Here is a 21581-nt window from a genome sequence, read left to right on the forward strand (position 1 = left end):
TCACTAGTTATACCATATCACTGTCTGTTTGCCTTTGTGAAGAACATGATGTCAAGGTGGAATACACAAGTGGAATGTAAGAGCTCCTTGTCCACATCTGGCACATGTCAACCTCTGGTCAGAGCCTTACAGCAATATCAGTGGCAGGATTATTGAAAATGAGTTTCAAGCCAGCCAAATCCAGGACCTTGGTCCTGAAGAAAAGTGTCTGAAAACCATCTCTTTTGAATGAAACCAAATTCCATTGGTGTCTGAGAAGCCTGTAAAGAGCCTGGGGAAGATGTAACATTAATGTTAATGCCTACATGAGGGTCTTGCTGAATTACATCGATAAAGAAGAAATATTACGCTTATTTTGGCTCTTTTGACAGTACTTGCAGCTACTAGTCTATCATTTTTTTGAAAGACCCGAGGCATGCAGTGCATCAGACCTGCAATGATAGAATCATTGAAGTTAGACTAGTTTTGACTTGTAGGAGATCTCCCATTTACAACTTTTGCTTAACCTAATTAGATCAAGCCCATTAAATATTGTCATGATCTCATTATCATTATCTTATGCTGTCATCTAATAGTTTATACTGAAGGCTCTTCCTAAATAAAATCTTAGTTGTTAAAGAGAATAGGCCTGCATCGTTCGGCTTTTCATGTGCTTGTTATTGCAGTTATTGTAGTTAGAATATGTAGACAGTTATTATGAATGAGACGGTGCTTGGGTGGTTGAGGTGGTTGAGGTTACACAAGGAAATTACTGTATGCCTTTTAATCTGGGCTCATTTTACATTTAAACAGCAACTTCAGACACTAAGAACTATTTTTAAATACCCCCCAAATTTTGTAAATCCCCATTTTTTTAGATAAAATTTCCCCCTACACTGCTATAAATGATTTTACTGTTGTTTATTGCAAACTATGGTGTATACATATTCTATACAATTCAAATCTTGAATGTTTAGGATGAAGAAATTGATTTGAAATGTTTTCTTACCATGGGATGGTTGACTAGGTATCGACAGAGCTCTCCTATGTACTGCACCACAGTCACATTGTATTTCACACAGTCCTTCCAAAACTGACTGGCAGAAAACTTCTTTTTTAAGACACATGTTGCACCTGTGATCCAAAGGAAAGAATAGAGAAAAAATGAAAAATCGTGAGTAGTGTAAGTTAGTATACTGGATAGTATCACTGGCTTCATACATACTTTATGAACAACAATAACAATATAAATTATTTATAGTATATTTTGTTTGTTTCAGCCTTTTCTCTGGTATAAGAGGAAGTGAGAATTCCTTATAGGCCTATAAAAAGGATATCCGTGGTTATGTTGGTTTCCTTCAGCATTTGCCCTAGATCTCACAATGTGCTGAATATAAATGGAAAATCTTCCAGGAATTGTGTGTTAGTTAGAATCATATGCTGCCAAAGTCTCTAAGCTGCAGTTAATGCGTGAGAAAGCACAGCTTGCTGAAGGACAGTCACAGAAACCAAACAAATAATTATACAACAAAGAAACATTAAAGCTGCAGAAACTAAATCTGTACTTTGTTTTTGTACTGGTTCATATTTAGGCCTGATACTTCAAAAGACAAATGGTTACAATGACCCAATCATCAGGGGATGGGGTGTGATTTCCAACTCAGATGTAGGAAGGATTATTTTGTAGAATGTAATTAGCCTAGCTTAGCATAAAGACTGGAAGCAGAGTGAAACAGTTAGTCTGACTGTTGGAAATTCAAAACTACACTTCTGACTAACTTACACCTGTACAGTAAATGTTACTGATTTGCATGTTGTAACTTTTTTGTTTTGTGTACATAAGTAGTAGTATTGTTATTTTTTAACAGAAGCTACGCTACAACTATTTCTTGGTGAACAGTAGCAGGAGGTAATGACTTCTGGATGTTACAGTAAAGTTTCCAGACAAGCTACGTTAAGTACTGACTGAACAGATAAATAGTTGTTTGTTCTTTCCAAACTTCTTGTAAGTCACATATTAGGATATGATTTGAAAAATGCACTTGTGTGAAATAAAGTGTTACAATAGAAACAATAGATTTGCTTCTGCTACTTCACAGACCTTGTAGGACAGTGGCATGAACCAATAACTCAAAAAAACGTGCTTTATGTATGTTAACAGAAGATAAGTATTAATTACATGCCAGTTCAATAATTACAGAGTGATGGTCAGTTGAGGTGGAAAAGGACATGGTGGGTTAGCGTTAGGGTTAGGGTTAGGACATCTAGGCTTAAACGAGTGCCTTTGGGAAGCTCCAAGGCTTGAGTTTAAATTCTACATTGATAACAGTACAGCTGTTCTTACCAAGGTGTATGCATCCACCAATCCCTAAGAGCGAAGCAGACATGTGATAAAGAGGAAGAGTGATGTAGATGACGTCATTAGATGTGGCTCCACACATTTGAAAGAAGGCCATACTCATAATGGCTTTAAGATGACCTACACGGGCTGCCTTAGAGAGACCTGAAAGAGAATAACACACAACAGTTACAGCAGAAATGCTTCATATGTTGTTAAAGGATTTCTTTTTTTTTATACAAAAACAAACAAATAGATTACATATCTTATTCCTCTGTGCTGCACCCATGGTGGTTACTGTAGCTTGTTTAGAAATGGCTCCAAATGAAGTTATAAGTTCAGGAACAAGATGATGCTTCACTCTCTCATACTAATCCAAACCTCTGTGCCTCACTAAGCACCTGTATATACCTATATAGGCGAGTCTAACCCTTTTGTCTCAGTTCTCATGACCCCCCTCCCCCAAACCCCTTCCTCTCTCTTCTCTCAGTTAGCAGCATGGTGGCTCAGTGGATAAGCACTGTAGCCTCGCGGCAAGAAAATACTGGGTTCAACCTTCAGCTGTTCCAGGTCTCTGGTCATTCCACCTCAGTAATTCTCGTTCTCCTATTTTCATTATAAGAACCACAGGGGATGATGAAGCTGAAAGCTTATCAAAATGTGCCGTGTCCCCATTCTTAGTCTAGACCCCCAGAATTCCTAGTCACTCCAGCCATGTCACAACACCAACGTTCATCACCCGTTCATCCCTCCCCCTGACTCCAACCATCCCACTGCACACAGTCTCAACTAACCTCCAGCTCCTCTTCATGTCCTGGTGATTGACCCTCTTTTGTCCCTGTCCTCCACCCCAATTATCCCAATGTAATCGACCTTCATCCGATTGATCCCTAATCTTCTCACCAAATGCAAGAAATTATAAACTTTTAAATACCAATGGTGTGGTCTTGGTTAGTGAAACACCCATCTGGCTCGTTGCAAAGTGAAACAGTGTGGTTCAGTTAGAGCTCTGCTAGCTTGTTTTACTGAATATCACAAACTCTGTGTTGGTTCAGTTTGTATTATGTTGATATGATGTGTATGTTTGTGATGCACGCTTTCTTATTTTGCTTTTAACTTTCAATAAATATAATGTTGGAGAAAAAAATATCACAACCTCTTGATTATACATTATATTATAATTATTACATTATACATTTATCAAAAAGCTTCAGTACTAAGTCAAGAGGTTGTGATATGTAGCACAACAAGCTAATGAAGCTCTGTAAACAGAACTATATTTATGCACATACGTAGTGGCGTGTTGCTATCTTATCACTATTTTTTAAATCTTTGGAGCTGTTTCATTGACATGTTTTTAATAGTTAATAGACAACAGCAGAGCTCTACGGCAGACAATAATATATATTAGGCTTTAGATAAAAACAATACTTGTTAGTAGATCAGTTCATTATTGGTTTGGATCCAAACATGAAATTTGTTGACAGCACAAAAAGCATGAAAATGTCAAATCCAGAAGTGAAGCCAAAGCATCTCCTTTCCAAGAGCTGCCATCTTGCTTTTGTTACATAATTTGGAGCCAGTGTCTGCACCGTATGGCACTTTTCCACTATACAGTTCTAGCACTACTCGGCTCGACTCGACACGACACGGTTCCAGGAAGGACCTTTTCCATTACAAAAAAGTACCTACTCAATGTGGACAGGGTCGTCATAGCACGGCTCCGTGATACTGCTGTGACTTTGTTTTATCGAACCTCAGCAGAGCAGGTACTAAAAAGGTAGCAGGTACCAGGTACTATCCATAGTGGAAACGCAGAAAAAACGAGTCGAGTCGTGCTGGAACTGTATAGTGGAAAAGCACCATTAGAGTCTGACGGCAGCATAACAGCCCCCAGGACACGCCCCCTCAGCTGTCCAGAGATTGGAGGTGTAATGTGGGAGCTTGCTTGTGCATGAAATAATAACACATCTTGTGTGTGAGTGTGAGTGAGTGAGTGAGTGCGTGAGAGAGAGAGAGAGATTGGTTGACCTGTTGACACACATTGGTCTGTCTTTTTACAAAAAAATGTTTGTAAGGAATTCATTTGCCTTACTTATGTCACATAGTCTCTTCATACACATACCTGTGTAGCATCATGATGGATACCACCCTATTGTAGATTATTATAACTTAACTATACAGTCAAATCTGAATTTATGCAAAGATAAAAGGCCAAACTGTGACACGCTCCTTTTAAGTAGCTCACAACAAGAGCATGCTCAGACTTGCTAACAGTATCTCTTGTGACTCCCTGCATCTGCTAAACGGGAATACCAACTTCTGCCTTCCAATAGGAATTTTAGAGTCGTTCAATTTAAACGCAACAGACTGAAGAATTCTTTTATACATCTTCTGTCTATCCTCTCACATAACTCAGATCAGTGTACTTTAAACTGAGATCTAAATCCTGAGGATATGTATGGTTGCCTGATGTGTTCTGTCCAGATATGAAAAGTGTCAACTGTATGTTTAATCTGTGTACTGTCTCAGAATGCCTAAATATGTGTTCAATTTATTTTAATTTCAAGGTTTTAATAGTTATACTAATACATTGGTGTTTTTATTTAATAACTTGAATTGTTCTTCTACTCTTTTTATTTTATTTTTGTAAAGCACTTTGAATTGCGCTGACTACACAGATATATTTGCCTTGCAAAATGAATTTCCGTGTAGGCTGACAATAAAGTCATCATATTGTTGATCTAAGTAGTGCTTCCTCCATTTTCTTCATAAAAGCCTGTTAAAATAAATACAATAACGTTGTTACTAGAGTAGTCTGTTAGCGTTTGTGCAGTGCAATGTGGCCATCTCCAAGTTATGTACTAAGTGTAAGAATACAACACTCATACAGTACCTGTGGTGCCTGAAGTAAAGATGAAGAGGAAGTTCGACATGACGTCAACCTTAGGAAGATCACTTAAGTTTTCTGCAGACATGTTTTCCACCTTATCGAGTAAACTGTTGAAAACCTCAGAGGATGATGAGTGATCCACCACCCACACAGCCATGTTGTCATTCTTCAGGTCAGGTAGCACCTCCTCCACCAAACTCACCATATCTGGATAAACCAACACAATAAGTAATTTACCTACTACTTCATGAAGCTAGTAAACAACAATGTGATACAGCTGTTGATTCAAATCATTGATACAAATAAGTTTTCCTCCATCTGTAACAAGCAACCAACAAGGGGCATTCAATGTTAGCTTAATTAATCTGAGTTTCTAGTGTCACGTTGACGTGCACTAACTGTAGTCAGATGTGATGTTGTCATTGTGTTTACGTCATTAATGACAGACATTAAAGTACACATACAAGTAATGTAAAATGATATTCTACAGTAAACATACATATTTCCTTTCTTTGTATTTTATGTGTTGTGTTTGCTTGACAGGTGAATATCAGGTGAGCATCAGGACAGTAAAAGAAGTGTAGATAACATATTTCATGATCATTGACTGGCCTTAACACTTAACAGGTAAAAAGTCAATATAATCATATCATTCTGATTGAGGGCTGCACACCTTCCAAACATATATTTGTCCTAGCATGGTACTTTGCTCTTTACCTGTCACATATCAGCACAACTGATAGCCTCTGACATGTGATGAAACTTACACCATGACGGCCTACCCTTCAAAAAGGTCTTACTGTACAATATAGGACAGAGAATTATGTTACAATTGCTGCATCTCCCTCACAAGTAGAGAGCCTCCTGAAGCTCCTGTACTCTACTTTATATTTACACAAAACAGGGAAAAGGACAAGTTCACGATTTTAAATATGTCTTAAAACAACAAACATGTTCCCTTTTGAGACTTCAGCAGTCTGAGCTAGTCATTTAGACACATTTACAGTCTTGTGTTTCCCTGTTGAGCTGAAAAGAAATCAACTGTCCACAACGGTGTGCTGTCCAAATTCTGAGGCCCCAAACTTAAAGGGGGGGGGCTGAATTCATTCAAGGCCTAAGAAAGTCTTTGTCTGGCCCTGCTGAGGCAAATGTGTGATTTATCATTCTATTTAACAACTTAATGTGTGTAAATTGCAGCCACTCCCCATCAACAGAGATGGGGAGTGGCTGCAGCAGGAAAGCTGTTAAGATGACTTTAAATAGCTCACAGAGGAACAGTGAGCAAGTAGTGTTTTAACTTCTTCTCTAACTGTGTGCACAAGCAGAGAGCGGACGTGCAGTAGCTACCTGCGCCAACAACAAGCGTCTTAGCTCCACAGCTGTGAAAGCAGTGAAGAAGAGTTTTGGCTTTAATGTTGACGTTGAGAAACGCGACTTCACATCCCAGTTTACACAATCCCAACCACACACACATAAAGTCCGGTTCGTTGCACATCAACACAGCAACAATGTCTCCTTGTTTCAGAGAGCCTTCCGTCCTGAATGCGTTCGCAAACTGATTACTTCTCCTGTCCACATCCTGGTAGGTCAGACTCTGGTTTTCGTAGATAATGAAAGGTTTGTTCGGGTTCTTCTTCGCCTGATGGAGAAAGCAGTCGAGGTATGTGATGATTCCTTGCTGCATACGAGTCCGCAACGTCTTCCCGTAACTCCGGAGTTTGAAGTAATGAATCAAATCCACCCAGAAGAAAGGATAAATGATTCTCTGGTAGAGAAGAAGAGCCAGTAATCCTGCTAAAACGCTGCTTAACGCCACACTTATCATGTTGACGCTGCTCCTCACTTCCACACTGCTCCACAACTGTAGATAAGAGGCAGAAATAGCGCATGCCTTAGGAAACCTGCAGCCTGTGATAGCCCTACATTAGCCTATGCAATCACAGCAGCCCTATGACAGCCAATGAGCTATGAGCTAAGTTGGAGATTAAACAGGGCCGCTACCAACTATTTGAGGGCCCCTGTAGATTGATTTATTACCCTCTGATAAATGATCAGCTAAAATGTCCAGAACATACAAAACAAGTCAAGATGATGTTGGATGGAAAAATGTATTGTAAATAACTTTATGATCACCTGCCTGTTGCTTTGGTTACCTGTTGTGATTGATCTTTTAAGGACCCCCATTTGAACCATGGACACAGTAAACCTTGTTATTACCTAACTTGCCTTATCCTTAGTTGTGTCTTTGGTTCCTATTTGGATCATAGGTTCATCATTCATAATGTGGAAGTGACAGTGCTCGCATTACAATTAACCAACGCTCATTATCAAAATGCAGGAAATAAATCCCCACAAAGGTAACCATAGATACAAACAACACAAAACTAGATTTAATTATGAAAGAACACCCAAACAACAATATAAAAGTAAAGGTAATTAAAACTCAAAAGTTACTTCCTCATTAAACCATTATTTTGCAATTTAGGTTTGTCTTAAAGCAGCAGTCATGTGTCCATATGAACTCTCTGTAATCATTCCTCCTGTTCATACTGACTATTAAAAGATCTCCTTCAAATGTGCTTTCAATGGAAGTGATGGAGGACTAAATCCACAGTGTCCACACACTCATTTAAAAGTAGATGATCAGCTTCTATTCAGCTTCATCAGTGTGAGTTAGTCATATCAAGTGATATCTGACACATTTACAGTCTTTTTACCATCAAATTCCCTCTTAGTGTTTCCTGTTGAGCTGTGGTGGAAGTATAGTAACAAAAAGAGGAACTTTGGTACTAAAAACACTGTAACGTTGAAACATAGAAGATGAAGATTTGACTCATTTGGATGCTGAAGCTTCATATTAGCTTCACATCAACTTTTAAATCCATTGTCACACAGAAGGAGGACTGTGGATTTAGTCCTCCATCACTTCCATTGTTAATACATTATGAAGAGATCTTCTAATGGTCAGTATGAACAGGAGGAATCATTACAACAAGAAACTTGTTGGAAATATGTTGTTAAAGGACACTTATTAAACTTTTTTTTACAAAGCACCTAGACAGGATTAAACTGACTTGAACAAGCATTACTGCACTTGGAAAATATTGTATTCTAAAACTTGAGTTGTGTTTTTAAGTTGGTATACTTAGTAGTAGTCCACTACAAATAGTTTATATAGATAGCACTGTGAAAGAAACTGTACTTTAACATGCTTTCAATAAATATACTGCAAGTATACTCTCATATTGGGAAAATAAATATGTTCTCAAACATTTAACACTTATTAGTATACTTTAGGTTTAGTAAAATATAGTACATGGAGGCTCACAAATTTCACAAGATGGCAAACTATTTCACCATATTATGTCTTTTTATTCAAAAGCATTTGCACAAACAGCACTATAATGAAAAACAAAACCCCAAAAAGTGTAATAGATAGAATCCCATGGTGATGGCTACATTGTCAACTAATAGGGGAACAAATGTGCAGTGGTAGCTGCTGTATAAATGATTCTACTTCCCTCTAGAGGAATAAGGAACCAGTTAGAGCATAGAAACAGATGTTTGTTTAAAAATGTATTTGGTTAACAAGCATTTCTATCAGAGTAAAACATCTTTAGTGGCCACTGAAATACACAGCACTCTGACAGATTAGAAAGGGAAAAGATAACAAAAAGATAACAAGGAAATGCAGTGTGTGATGAGGACAGGAGTCTGAATTGTTCCATGCTAAACCAAATGTCACAATTGTTCCAGTTTTCAGTTTCTGTAATAAGACACTGGGTGATGTTAACATTTTTACATCAGAACTGATCAAACATTATATACATTATTTTACAACATTTCAAATAGGCTCAGAGTAGTTTAAGACTGTTTGCTATTTGAAGCCATTCAGAATAACGGAGACAGAAACAAAACACATACAATCATTCTCAATCAATCATAGAGCATCACTATTCTAAACTATTTCCTTCATTTATATGATCATGTTAACTACACATTAATGATGTCAACTGTTGCTGTTTCAATGATCCTTACACAAAGCCAAGGTCCAGCTTAAGCTTACATTTAGATGTGTTGAGCCCTTTGAATTGCACAGCAATACAGATCAGTAAATGTATTAGGCACTATTGCACAAGATGTAATGATGTCATTTTGGAATTGTTATCACACTCAGCGAACATATTTAGTTGGGTTCTTCATTCTAAACGTGGTCACTAGTAGAGTTCATGAATTCACAACTTCACAATACATAAAGTGTATCCATGACAACCAGCTCCGCCTTTATTTCACCCGCTTTGGGGATAAGTTCTTGTAACTTAATTTGGCCTCTGCTCAGGAGGGGAAACTGAAGGCAAATGTATGTGTGTGAGAGGAGGCAGCTGGTAATGCAGAGTAAAATGATATGATCCCTTTTCCACTGCAGAACCCTAATTATTTTGTTCCATTGCTTTTGTCTCGACTGTTGGTGGAAGTGCTATGGATTCTTCACATATCATCTGAACATAAATAAGAAAGAAAATAAACAATTATTGCCACGTTTTCCATTGTTGTCTTTCCTAAAACTGCTTACTTTCTTTGCATTTGCCATTTAAAACTATATATCTTAAACATATTATGAAATACCGAAACTTCATAAGGTTCTTGAAAGTCCTAAATTACAGGTTCTTTCAGTGAAAATGGCTTATTGTTGTTAGTATATAGTGTACTGATTCTGCCTTTTTAATGGAATAAATGGGAAATGCTGTAGTTTGTATTATGCAGTGGAAACAAAATGAAGAGGATCCAAAGATTCTTCAAACTTCAGGTTAGGGGGTTCTTGCTGTGGTAGAGGGCTACAAGTGTCTCCTGACCAGCACTGCACTGACACACACACATTTAGATGAAACTCCTTCACGTGCTGTGGTGAAAACGTTCACCATGCTGCATGTGTCATCTCCTCTCACCTTAAACTTTAAATAATGTTTTTAATAACACTCAATTCATGCATAACACTAAAAACATTACTAAGTACTTCAACACAATGAGCAAACAAAGCAACAAAAAAAGAATGCATTTAACCTATTTGGGTGTGATATCATCAGAAAAATATTAGGTGTTTTTCACAAATGTTTTCATGATTCAACAAATCGTATCTTTTCAGTGTCCACTCATTAGTTGTTAACAAATATATATTTCTGCAGCCCTTTAAACATGGGTTTCACAGAGTGTGGTTTGCAGAAAATCAAAGGTACTTTCCGTCTAATTAAAATAGTCCTCATTGTGGGGGCGGGACAAGTGCTTGAAAGTTGGCCTCTTCTTTGCTCTCTGTGTTGTAGCACTTCCTCAGAGAGTGTTGTGCAGTGATGCTGCTGTTTGAGCAGAACTTACTTCTCCTCTACAGAGGCAGGAGTCATCTGAGGCTTTTTGACAGATGGTTTGAGATAGTAGGGAGAGGCAGAGCAGATTTGTGGCCATTCATACATGGCTGAGATCTGATCACACAGTGAATCACACCATCTATAGAAGTAGTCTGTCTGATCCAGAAGCATTCAGATTACACTGCATTCTGCTTACATTTACAGCTGCATTAACATGTGCTTGATCCAGATAAAATAGCCAGATCCAGATTGCATGTGAATACAAAGATGATATGGGCTCACAGTGAACCTGATGCTCATGGGTCACATGGGGCATGGGGGTCTGGGGCAGTTCAAATGGACTGCATTGGGGTTTCAAGATAAATTAATCATCAAGAAATATACATAAACATGTAAACAAAGTACACACTGAGAACAAAGAACTATACAATGTACTACTGTATGGAAGAACGTCCAGCTCAGGAGAACTATTATAAATGGAAACAGGAGTCAGTGAGTGGTGGTGTTGATCATTCAGTACATGTACTAAACAGTATGTTACTGTTTACTGTGTGATAAATGACTTGTGATTATATTGTGATGATTAATTGAAAAGGAAATGATCTGGAATGAGCGCTAAATTACCTAAAATAAAAAATGGAATAATGTTACAATGAAAATGGTCTCTGTAATCTACACTGATAAAAAGTGTTTAAATGGCACTTATACCTTTGGTTAATCCAACAATTTGATGTCAAACTCGTTATCATATATATCAGCCGCTGTCAGCAGCTTGACATCTGCTCATCCTCACGTCTACAAACATCTAATCTTTGATACATTTGCTAATATTCAATCAATTTAGCCACTTTTCTAATACTGTTGTTACAAAAATAGAGATTTGATTGGTATTCAATGTTATATGCAAATGCCTCAGTATGCTTCAGAATGATTGCTTGTCAGATTGTCTCACATTATTTTTAAACAGCCTTTCTCTTGTCAGAATTGGGTCATGCCCACTTTAGGCAATGATAGGACAGGTGCACGTAGGTGTAAAAAGTAGCTTTACGTGTGGAACCTTGTGCTCTAACATGACTCTAACATGACTGCTCCAAAACTGTGTGAAAGTGTGTGCTGTTATCATTTGTATATGTAGTTGCGTTGACACTGCAAGACAAGCCAAACATCCAGACTTTAGAGAGAGAGAGAGGGGAGGCAGTGGGCAATGACGACATATTGGAAGCATTCTGAGGCGCCGCCCCCCCACCACCCCCCAACGCGTGTGTGGAATGACCTACGAAGACTTCATTGCAGTTTAAAAACGGCTGTAGAAAATAACAGCTGTACCTCAAAACTAACCTCCAAGGTCTTATACACAATAATATACCCACTTTGTTCAGAAAAAGTCATAATACATAATTCCAATGATAGAGTCAAAGTATAACAGTAATAAAATAAGTGAAAGTATGTAGTGGGTAGAAAGTGTGCCTGTTTGTGGAGCATCCAATGCTGGAGCTGCACATGAAGGTGTGAGCTGCTCTCTGTGTGAGCTGAGTCTCTGTGTGAGCTCATTCCTCCAGCTCCTTGTGCTCTGAGGTGGGACTCTCTCTGGCTGGCAGCAGGTCGTAGTGACAGGGGATGTGGCTGTTTTTTGGTAGATCGTACGGGTCCTGGCCAAGCTGCACGTGGCCATTGCTGTTTCCAAATGGATGGATGGTGCTCACAGTCGGCTCTGAAAGCCAGAGACAGATGAGTTGGTAATAATTCAAGTATGTTTCTGTTATGTTTGTTTCATAACCGTTTGTTTAAAACAACTATAATAATAGTAATAACAACTATCAATAAAAACTGTCACAGTGACCGTTTACAAAGGGTATAAATAATTTTGGACATGCCACTTTTTGTTCAAATGTAAATAAAAGATGAGAAATATTTTTTTCCACAATGATGCCTCTTGTACATTGGCTTATTATCTTCTTGGAGGCAGCTGTGTCATTTCCGGTCAAAAAACAACTTGCTGGTTGAATAAAAGTAACTTCAAGTCAAAATTTGCCAGGGGTATGAATAATTTTGGGCTTGACTGTATATATTTATATTTTAGAGTATTCAACACATATTTAAGTTTTTATGGGTATGAATGTGTATGTGGTCATGGGTATGTGTGAGATGTGTTTGGGCTTGTATGTGTGTACTAGAGTTATATATGTATTTATATTTTATATTTTTATGATGCAATCACTATCTATCTATCTATCTATCTATCTATCTATCTATCTATCTATCTATCTATCTATCTATCTATCTATCTATCTATCTATCTATCTATCTATCTATCTATCACAGAGTTGGTAATAATTTTTGGGTTCACTATGAGTAAAACCTTTCACACACCTTGTCATTTCATTAATGTTCATGTAAAAAAATATATAGTGCAGTTTACTACTACAGTTTTAGCAGGATTATACAACTGCACTTTCCTCTTAATGAGGAGTAACTTTGTACATAATAAGGTAATGAGATTTTTTCATGTTCTCACTTTTAGAGATAAAATGTTGTTTCTCTCAGCATCTCATCCAGCTAAGCTAGCAATGTCTAGACTAATAAACTGGATAGACAATTAAGAGCTCAAGCAAGTAGGTGGCAGTAAAACTAGCCAAGGACCTATGTTTGGAATGACTGAGCAGGAAATATTGGATTAACAGGATTTTTCAGTTATAAATTTAAGTTTCTCACCAACTTCATAGACATTCCTGTTATTGGTGGGGCTGCTGTTGCTGATCTCAGCGTACGGTGAATCCCGTCTGGCTGGAGACTTCATCTCTACATAGCCACACTCTGTATTTTTGGCCATTAGCAGTGGAGGGTCCTTTATTGTGGCGTATGGGTTTTCAGAGCTGTTGAGGGAACAGGAGCTGGCATGATAGGGCGTTCCCTTCACCAGATCTAGATGACACCAAACAGAGGAGCTGACATGAACACCAATATTAAACTGAACAATTTAGCATTTATTTTTAGATTTCTAGAATGTACCTCGTAAAGATTTGCCCATGTATCGCCTGTCAACTCCGTATGCTCCTGTGTGGAGAGGAAAGGAAATGAAGATCAGTGAATGGTGGAAGTAAAATTATGCATTATTATTGTCATTTTAAAAAACTAGAGAAAATCATCCATCAACACTACTGGATTTAAGCAAATACAGCACATTTGCTCATCATATTGTCAGATGAGAACACTTCTCATCCCCCGACACTGAGATCTTTCTCCATCATAAATTGTCTTAATCTGTGTGGACAGACAGCCAAACCCTAACCCAAATACTGAGTGCTACTTTTTGAATCACTGTTATTTTTTTCTCATTTGATTTGAAAGATAAAAACATATTTTGTACCCGAATATTGATATCAGTATATAGATCCAGGCATGTTTTTGTAGAGTTTCTGTATTGGTAGCACATTTCTTTATAAATGGTGTTCTAACATTGGTGACTGTTTCTCAATTTGCTTGTATTTTGATTTATTTACATAATTTAGACCATCAGATTGTACAACACCACATCTCCCAGTACCTCCCACTCCCACTAATGTATTATACATTTATTGTTTATTGTATATAGTATTTGGAGACTGTGTTTATTGTATTTTGTATTTATTTTATTTTATTTCTTGTATCAATTTTAAAGAATATAGAATAGAATGTTGTGTCAATTTTGAATTTCTTATTTATCTCAGGGACATGGTCTATAATAAACAAGCTTTTGGAATCCTCTAAACATTATGAATTATGATGTATAGGGGGGATGTGGAATAGCAGTATAAAATATGTTATATTATTATATTCAATGTCTCACCCAGTTCATTGAAACAGTCCCCATGTTTCCAGTCTGCAGGCAGTGTGCCAGTGTGGTCAGCTAGAGGAGCTCTCTTTCTCTGCTCCCCATTTTTCAAGTTCACAAACATCTGGTTATTCTTGGCCTAAAACGGACATTTAAAGAGGAAGATACATCGTTGTTGTTACAGTATTCATTCTTACTCTCACATTTCTTTCCCCTTGGAGTATTCTTTACCTTTCCATAAGGAGTATTGTTAAGATGTGTGGGACTGATGCACTGGGTCAGAGTGTGGTAGCTGGGGTTGGAGAAGTAGTTGCTAGGGTGACCTTCACATGTTGGTGGGTGAGCATCTGAAAAATCAACAAGATGAAAATAACTTTTACCAGGATGGACTGTATGAGTCAGTTCACCCTGCCGTCCCAGCATGAGACCTATAATTAAAAGCATGTCAACCTGTGATGTCATCAAGAAACAAATGGGCTTCAGTTCCAGTGAAGCTCTAGTGCATGTTGTATGTTGTATGGTATACTGTCAATAAAATGCTAATTTTTCTTCTGTATTTTGCCTCCACCCTTGGTCCAAAAGCGGCAAATACTACAGAAGAGACTGTCAAAACAAAACATTCATCACTTCCTGTAACCAAAGGAACTTCCTGTTTTTATATATATATCTTGGTTTACAATAGTATGTGCAAGAAAACTAAAACAGGCTATAGTCTTCTTAAGTAAAATCCACTCACTGTTTTTATTGTGTTGGCTTTTGTTGCTCATAGTTTTTTGACTTCTCATCATAAAACAACACTAATGTAAATCAAACCTAGAACTCCAACAATAAATATGTCACAGGTATATTGCCATACATAACATACTGCACAAACTGTACACAGAGTGCATTTCCATCCTCAAAAACATCTGCAAAGCACATTTTAAAAAGTACTTTAAAAGCTACATTGCTTATTTTCAGGTGTAATTGCTGGCAGTCTTCTTCACTGCTATTGTTGGCACATTTCCAGTTTCTTGGTATGTTATTACCACCAACTGTCAATCCAGTAGAACAGTGTGAAACTGTTGATAAGACTATGAGTCACATTGCTGCCAGCTTGTGTGCATCCATGTGCAGCCTCGTTTATGGAGGGTGAATTTATAGAAACGTTGCTCCATTGTGCCACTTAGTGGTCAAAAAACTCCACTGAGTACCTTTAATCAGTTACTGTATATATCACAATATTTAAGTTCAAAGAAATATCAAATATTTGTTTTCAGGTGCTTTTAAAACACTACAGAGAGAGAAACATCTACAAAAGCCAAACTGATATAAGTGCATTAAATTTACTTAGATTCTCTTCATCTAGCAGCTTTAATTATTGTATCATATCAAATGCAGCAATCTATTAGTGTTCTTTAGATTATTATTTCATGTGCAATATTCTTGTTTTTATTGATTGATTTTATTTTATTTATTCATTTATTTATTTATGTATGATCTGTGATTGAGCGATGTGAATCCGCTATTTGTGACACCTAACAGAGCAGCACTTTTCATTTCTGTTACTGTACCTGTGATGGTGTAGTCAGCTGTCACCCTCATAGCAGGGGTGTAGGTGACAGCTGGCATGGTGGGCTCTTTACCCTTCTGCTTCTTCCTGTAGATGATGAAGAGAAGGAGGAGGAAAAGCACCAGCAGTACCAGCACAATGATTCCTGCGATGGCTCCTATCTGGTAGGTGTCCACATGCATGGCTGCACTGGTCAGACTGTTGAGGCTGCCCACCACCACCACACCAGCTGTGTCCAGAGGAGGAAACAGAAACAGGAGTTAGAGGCTTCAGAGTCTGTTGAATGAATAATGCTACTGTCATGTGATGTGTGTCCTCACCTTGGTCACAGCGCGCTCCTTTCCAACCTGGGTTGCAGTAACATGTACCAGTCATGTGATCACAGGTGGAGTTATTTAGACAGTCACATACCTGACGGCAGCCATAACCATATGAACCAGGAGGACACTCTGTGATCAGAAAATAAACCTACATCACACTCAAAGGTCTAGAAAGGGTCCAGCAGGTAAACCCAGGGTGTCCCTCATAACCTTTATAACATGAAATATATGAACATACCATTAACAGCTTCATATGATATTTATGTATCCAGAGGTGAAAATATTTAGCAAATATAATAAATATGCTCTCTTTTCATTACTCATTCATTATTTATGTAGACATTAAGAGTTATTGCAGTGAATAGTTCTGTGATTCTGTGTTCTGTTCTACTGTGTTATCATTGCATGGTTATGGCTGCTGTACTTAGAAACACTATGATATACACTGTATAGTTTCACACTGTTCAGTTAGGCTGCTCCTGTCTTGCTCAGCACGGATGAACCTGTTCATTTCAACACTTAAGAACATAGACACATTACAAACTGTTTGTCCAGAGGAAGCTTGGCTAGTAAGCTAGCATAGCCATTTCTACCTAAACTAAACTCAAGTCAAACACAAGCTCCTGACTGAGGGAGAAGCATAAAGCAGATTCCTAAGGATTAAGAAATGTACATAATTCAAGTATGTAATAATTTAAACAGTCTGAAAAATGAATGGGTAACTGAGGAATGAGCCTGCTATAGACATATGCTGCTGGATTAAGTTAAGTTATTTTAGATAGTTAACCTTAGATAGGAGGTTTTGATTTTCATTTTATTCAGTTATTTAAGTCCTAATCTATTATTCATTATTATTTTTTATTTTATCACTGTCACCTTTTTACGCTGCTTTGACCTCAGCGCAAATTTCATTCTGTTCATGTGAAAGCATGTTTCTGAATGACAATAAACAAAACTTGAAACTTGAAATCTGAATATTGCTGAAATTTCATTAATATCACTTAAATGTCAACTAATAAATGAAACCAATGAATTTTATAAATAGTACAAAGAAGAGATTGCCTTGGATATTTATGAAAATACAGTTGTATTTACACTCAGGCTTTGCAATTTTTGAACAATTGACCCACCAAATAGACTAGCATGAAATAATTCTGAAAAACATGAAAAAAATCCATGAGAGTAAATGAGAGTAGTGGGAAAATGTTAGTCAATGTATCTGTATGGGAGTAACAGCTGCAGATGAAAAACTGAACACAACTGGAGCTGTAAAGTTAACGCATTGAAAGATGTGATGTGTCAGCTAAAATTAAAGTGCTGAAGTCCAAGCATCAAAAAGAGTTTAACATTTGTTTAAAGTTTAAAGTGCATATATGACGTATGAGCATGTAGAGATATTGAAAAAAAAGATGTAAACAAGAAAGTAAAAAAGATAGGGAAAAAAGATAGAAAGAAACAGTGTTAACATACTTTGCTCACAGTGGCGTCCCATGAAGCCGGTGCGACAGGTGCACTGTCCTGAGATGTGATCACAGTCTGCTCCGTTCCTGCACTGACAGTTCTGAGAACAGTCCTTCCCATAGAAACCTAATGGACAGCCTGTAATAGAGTAGGAACCCCTTGGTTTTATCACAGATGTACCTGTTTCCATGGTAATGTAATATATGTCATCAACTAGCTGAGTAAAGTGTGTGTGTGTGTGTGTGTGTGTGTGTGTGTGTGTGTGACTGACGCTGTGTGCAGTAGAGACCGGTCCATCCTGGAGTACACTTGCATTCTCCATCATAAGCACTGCAGTACGCTCCATTGTGACAGTTACATGTGTGGATGCAGTTGGGTCCCCACTGACCAGGAGGACATGCTGCAGCACAGAGGCAATGACTTGTTAGTGCTCATCATACCTTCATTTTTCTTTTCACTTCAGACTACATGTTTTTGTGAGGTAAGTTAGCTCACAAAAGGTAAGAAAGCCCATTTCCACCAGAAAGAAAAAAAAGATAAAGATAAAACTTAGCTTTGATAATAAAAATATCCTCCAAGTAAATCAAAATTATGAGATTAAAAAAGTCATAATTATGAAATAAAAAAGTCATAATTATTAGATAAAAAGTCATCAACTTTTTTATCTCATAATTATGACTTTTTATCTCATAATTTCAACTTACTTGGAGAATATTTTTATTATCAAAGCTAAGTTTTATCTTTTTTTTGTGTTGGAAATGGGGTTATTTATCTCAAGTGAACTCACACTGAGAGCAGTCGCTACCGATCCATCCTGGGTAACACTGACAGGAGCCATCGATGGGGTTACAGGTGCCGTTGTTGGTGCAGCTGCAGCTCCAGGCACAGTTCTTCCCGAAGCGTCCACTGGGACACACTGCACACACATTATTTATTATTTATTATTATCATTCATGTTGATCAAATACATTTTAGCTAGAAAGACCATTTACAATTGACACACTGTTCTGCCAATATATGATGCAGCATCTGAGCGTCATTTAGACTCAGATACTCCTTCATGGAGGTACTGGATTGTTTCTGGCATCCTGGGATCTTGATTACTGCTTAGGTTCACTGTGTCATTCTGATATGCAGTATTACAGTAAAAGTACTGCAGTATTATGAGTGTAGAATAGAATAGAATAGATCTTTATTGTCATTGTCACCAGGTACAACGAAATTAAAAGTGCTCTCCAGTCAGTGCATCATATATAAAAATAAAATAATAATAAATAAAATAAAATAAAATAAAATAAAATAAATATATAAAAGCAGTAGTAGTAGTTTATACTACTTTATATACAGTTAGCTAGTTTACACTACTTTATATACAGTTAGCTAGTTGAGTCCAGTAATTCCCAACCTAGGGGTGGGGCCCCTCCAAAGGGTCAGCAGATAAATGTGAGGGCTGCTGAGATGATTAATGGGAGAGGAAAGAAGAAAACACAAAGTTCTGATACACAAATGTGTTTTCAGTTTTTGGACTTTTTCTCTAATCATTTATTGAAATGAAAGCATGTGAGAAGTTTAGAGGGAAAAAGCTGTTAACAACTCATAGACATGTGAAATGTGAGCCGACTACACACTGCTTTTTGGTTTCATCTTTAACAATGTGTTGTATTTTAAAAGCTTGTTATATTATCCATTGTGTCAAAACTGCATCTGAAAAGTTACTAAAGCTGTCAAGTAAATGTAGTGGAGTAGACAGCGCTTAGTCAATGTACTTAGTTACTTTCCACTGCTAGCTGCACTGTTAAACATTTATGAGAAGTGCGTTATGTCATAAGAGACAATATTCTAATTGTAGACAGTATGATTCCAAGCAGTGACACCTAAGTTGTACATAGTTGTGTGTCAGATCAATGGGATGTTAATACTAACAGCTGTCTTCAGGCAAAAATGCTTCCTGAACAGCTTTTATCTCTTGTGAAGGGAAATGCTCAGACAACCTCATAACGTGATGGAATTTCTTAGAAGGTCTTGGATGATAACAGGAAGCTGTGACCAGTATGAGCCTTAAAACCAGCCACATGGGTTGAACCCTGCAGCCTTTGTCACACAGTGGAAACAGTGTGCTGCAGTAACCACGCTGTATGTGTTGTAATGTGATGCTCACCCTCATTGCACAGCGCCCCCTTGAATCCTGGGAGACAGTCACACTGTCCACTGACGTGATGACACGGCCCGTTACTATGGACACACTGTGGACACGTCTGACTGCAGCGGTGACCAAAGTAACCTGGAGAGCAGACTGCAGGGAAACAGGGAACACAAAGATCAGTTCATGTATGTATGTTATATAGAATACAGGTTTGTTTAATCCTACTGCTTATGAAGAGATGCAAACTTGACAATGCACATGAGTTACAGTAAATCCAGAGAGATACCAAAGCATCCACACCTATCACACCTTAAAAAAAGCTAAGATATGGAGCCTGAGTTGTGATTGTTTTGTCAAAATTGTACTATAAATGTATATACAGTATGAGGGCTGTTTTATATATTAGGTTAGTTGTTCTGAAGTATAAGTGAAATATTTTCTAACTTAGTAAACCCAACTTACTAACTTAGTAAACCCAACTTAGGAAGGAAGGAAGGAAGGAAGGAAGGAAGGAAGGAAGGAAGGAAGGATAGACGGAAGGACAGACGGAAGGAAGGAAAGAAGGAACAGTCAAAACAGACAGGGTCAATTTGACCCGGTAGGATGACACAAAGGTTAAAGTTGAAGTCTTAAAGGTGAGTAGAAGAGTGATGATGTAGCAGCAGGATGTGGAGGATCTCATGTAGGACTTACTCCTCTGACAGGTGGTGCCTCTGTATCCTGGAGCACACTCACAGGTTCCTTCATCTGGAGAGCACGACGCTCCATTCTTACAGCTACAGGGGAGGGAACAGTTTGGGCCCCAGCGTCCCTCTGCACACACACTGTCACAGTGAATACCTACACACACACACACACACACACACACACACACACACACACACACACACACACACACACACACACACACACACACGCACACAAAGAAACTTTGATATTATATTTTGATAGTGAAGCTAAAGTATACCCTCCTGTGACCCTGAGGCCTCATTAGGGGACATTACATTTTGGGTTTGCTGGATCTTATACTTCATTCTGCATAACTTTGACCTGTTGTCCTCATTAGTACACTCTTTTGTGTACCACCTCCCGTCGTAGGGGAATTTTCGTAATTAATATAAAAACATGAATGAATGTTAGTGTTGCAAAGTGTTGGCAGTGTTTTGAGTTACCATTACTTCAGGCGCTAATTTACCGTAAAAAATAGCAAATGGCCTCCAGTTCTCCATTATAGTCACTGACATTTCTTACTTATTTAGTCTACTGTGATTATTTTGAGATAATTTCAAACCTACTTAGAAAATGTCATCATGAAACCAGAAGTATCATATTGAAACTGACAAAAATATCCAATGAAAAGATTGGTTCACAAAAGGTAAAGGAGAAAAAGCTGTCTAATTAGCTCCCTGGTAGGCAGCCAAATGGTTACTGCGCATATACATAACTGTAACATTCCTGGTTTGACTCCTGCTGAGTGACTTCCTGTCTGCTTCTCCACTATCAGCTGTCCATTAGACAAAAATGCCCCCCAAAACAGGAAAATCTGGCAGAGACAGTATATTATTTCATTTTAGGTATTTTATGATAGGTACAGGTTGAGTGGTGTTGACATTAGTCAAAAACTGATTACTCAGTAGTGGCTAATGTATTGGTTCAGATACTGAGCTTTGCAGGTGTGGGTATGGTTTTCCAAAAATGGAGTGTGTATGTGGTTTGCTCTCATT

General features: G+C 37.8%; 2 protein-coding genes across 2 annotated transcripts in view; both read right to left on the minus strand.

The window, feature by feature from the left end:
- LOC128380260 (long-chain fatty acid transport protein 6) overlaps window positions 1–7036 on the minus strand; it is a 12837-nt gene extending 5801 nt beyond the window's left edge. The window contains exons 1-4 of the mRNA XM_053340003.1: window positions 6558–7036; window positions 5214–5417; window positions 2324–2482; window positions 989–1113 (exon numbers count right to left, since the gene is read on the minus strand). Of these exons, the coding sequence (XP_053195978.1) occupies window positions 989–1113; window positions 2324–2482; window positions 5214–5417; window positions 6558–7035 (966 nt within the window). The 5' untranslated portion in view covers window position 7036. The remainder of the gene's footprint in view (window positions 1–988; window positions 1114–2323; window positions 2483–5213; window positions 5418–6557) is intronic.
- Window positions 7037–12117: 5081 nt separating this feature from the next.
- megf10 (multiple EGF-like-domains 10) overlaps window positions 12118–21581 on the minus strand; it is a 41128-nt gene continuing 31664 nt past the window's right edge. Inside the window, exons 11-22 of the mRNA XM_053340516.1 lie at window positions 20551–20697; window positions 19873–20007; window positions 18502–18630; window positions 17986–18114; window positions 17724–17852; window positions 16254–16382; window positions 15935–16162; window positions 14613–14728; window positions 14397–14520; window positions 13580–13624; window positions 13283–13492; window positions 12118–12281 (exon numbers count right to left, since the gene is read on the minus strand). Coding sequence (XP_053196491.1) covers window positions 12118–12281; window positions 13283–13492; window positions 13580–13624; window positions 14397–14520; window positions 14613–14728; window positions 15935–16162; window positions 16254–16382; window positions 17724–17852; window positions 17986–18114; window positions 18502–18630; window positions 19873–20007; window positions 20551–20697 — 1685 coding nt within the window. The remainder of the gene's footprint in view (window positions 12282–13282; window positions 13493–13579; window positions 13625–14396; window positions 14521–14612; window positions 14729–15934; window positions 16163–16253; window positions 16383–17723; window positions 17853–17985; window positions 18115–18501; window positions 18631–19872; window positions 20008–20550; window positions 20698–21581) is intronic.

Source organism: Scomber japonicus, chromosome 19 (genome assembly GCF_027409825.1).
Source record: "Scomber japonicus isolate fScoJap1 chromosome 19, fScoJap1.pri, whole genome shotgun sequence".
In the NCBI taxonomy this organism is placed as follows: domain Eukaryota; kingdom Metazoa; phylum Chordata; class Actinopteri; order Scombriformes; family Scombridae; genus Scomber; species Scomber japonicus.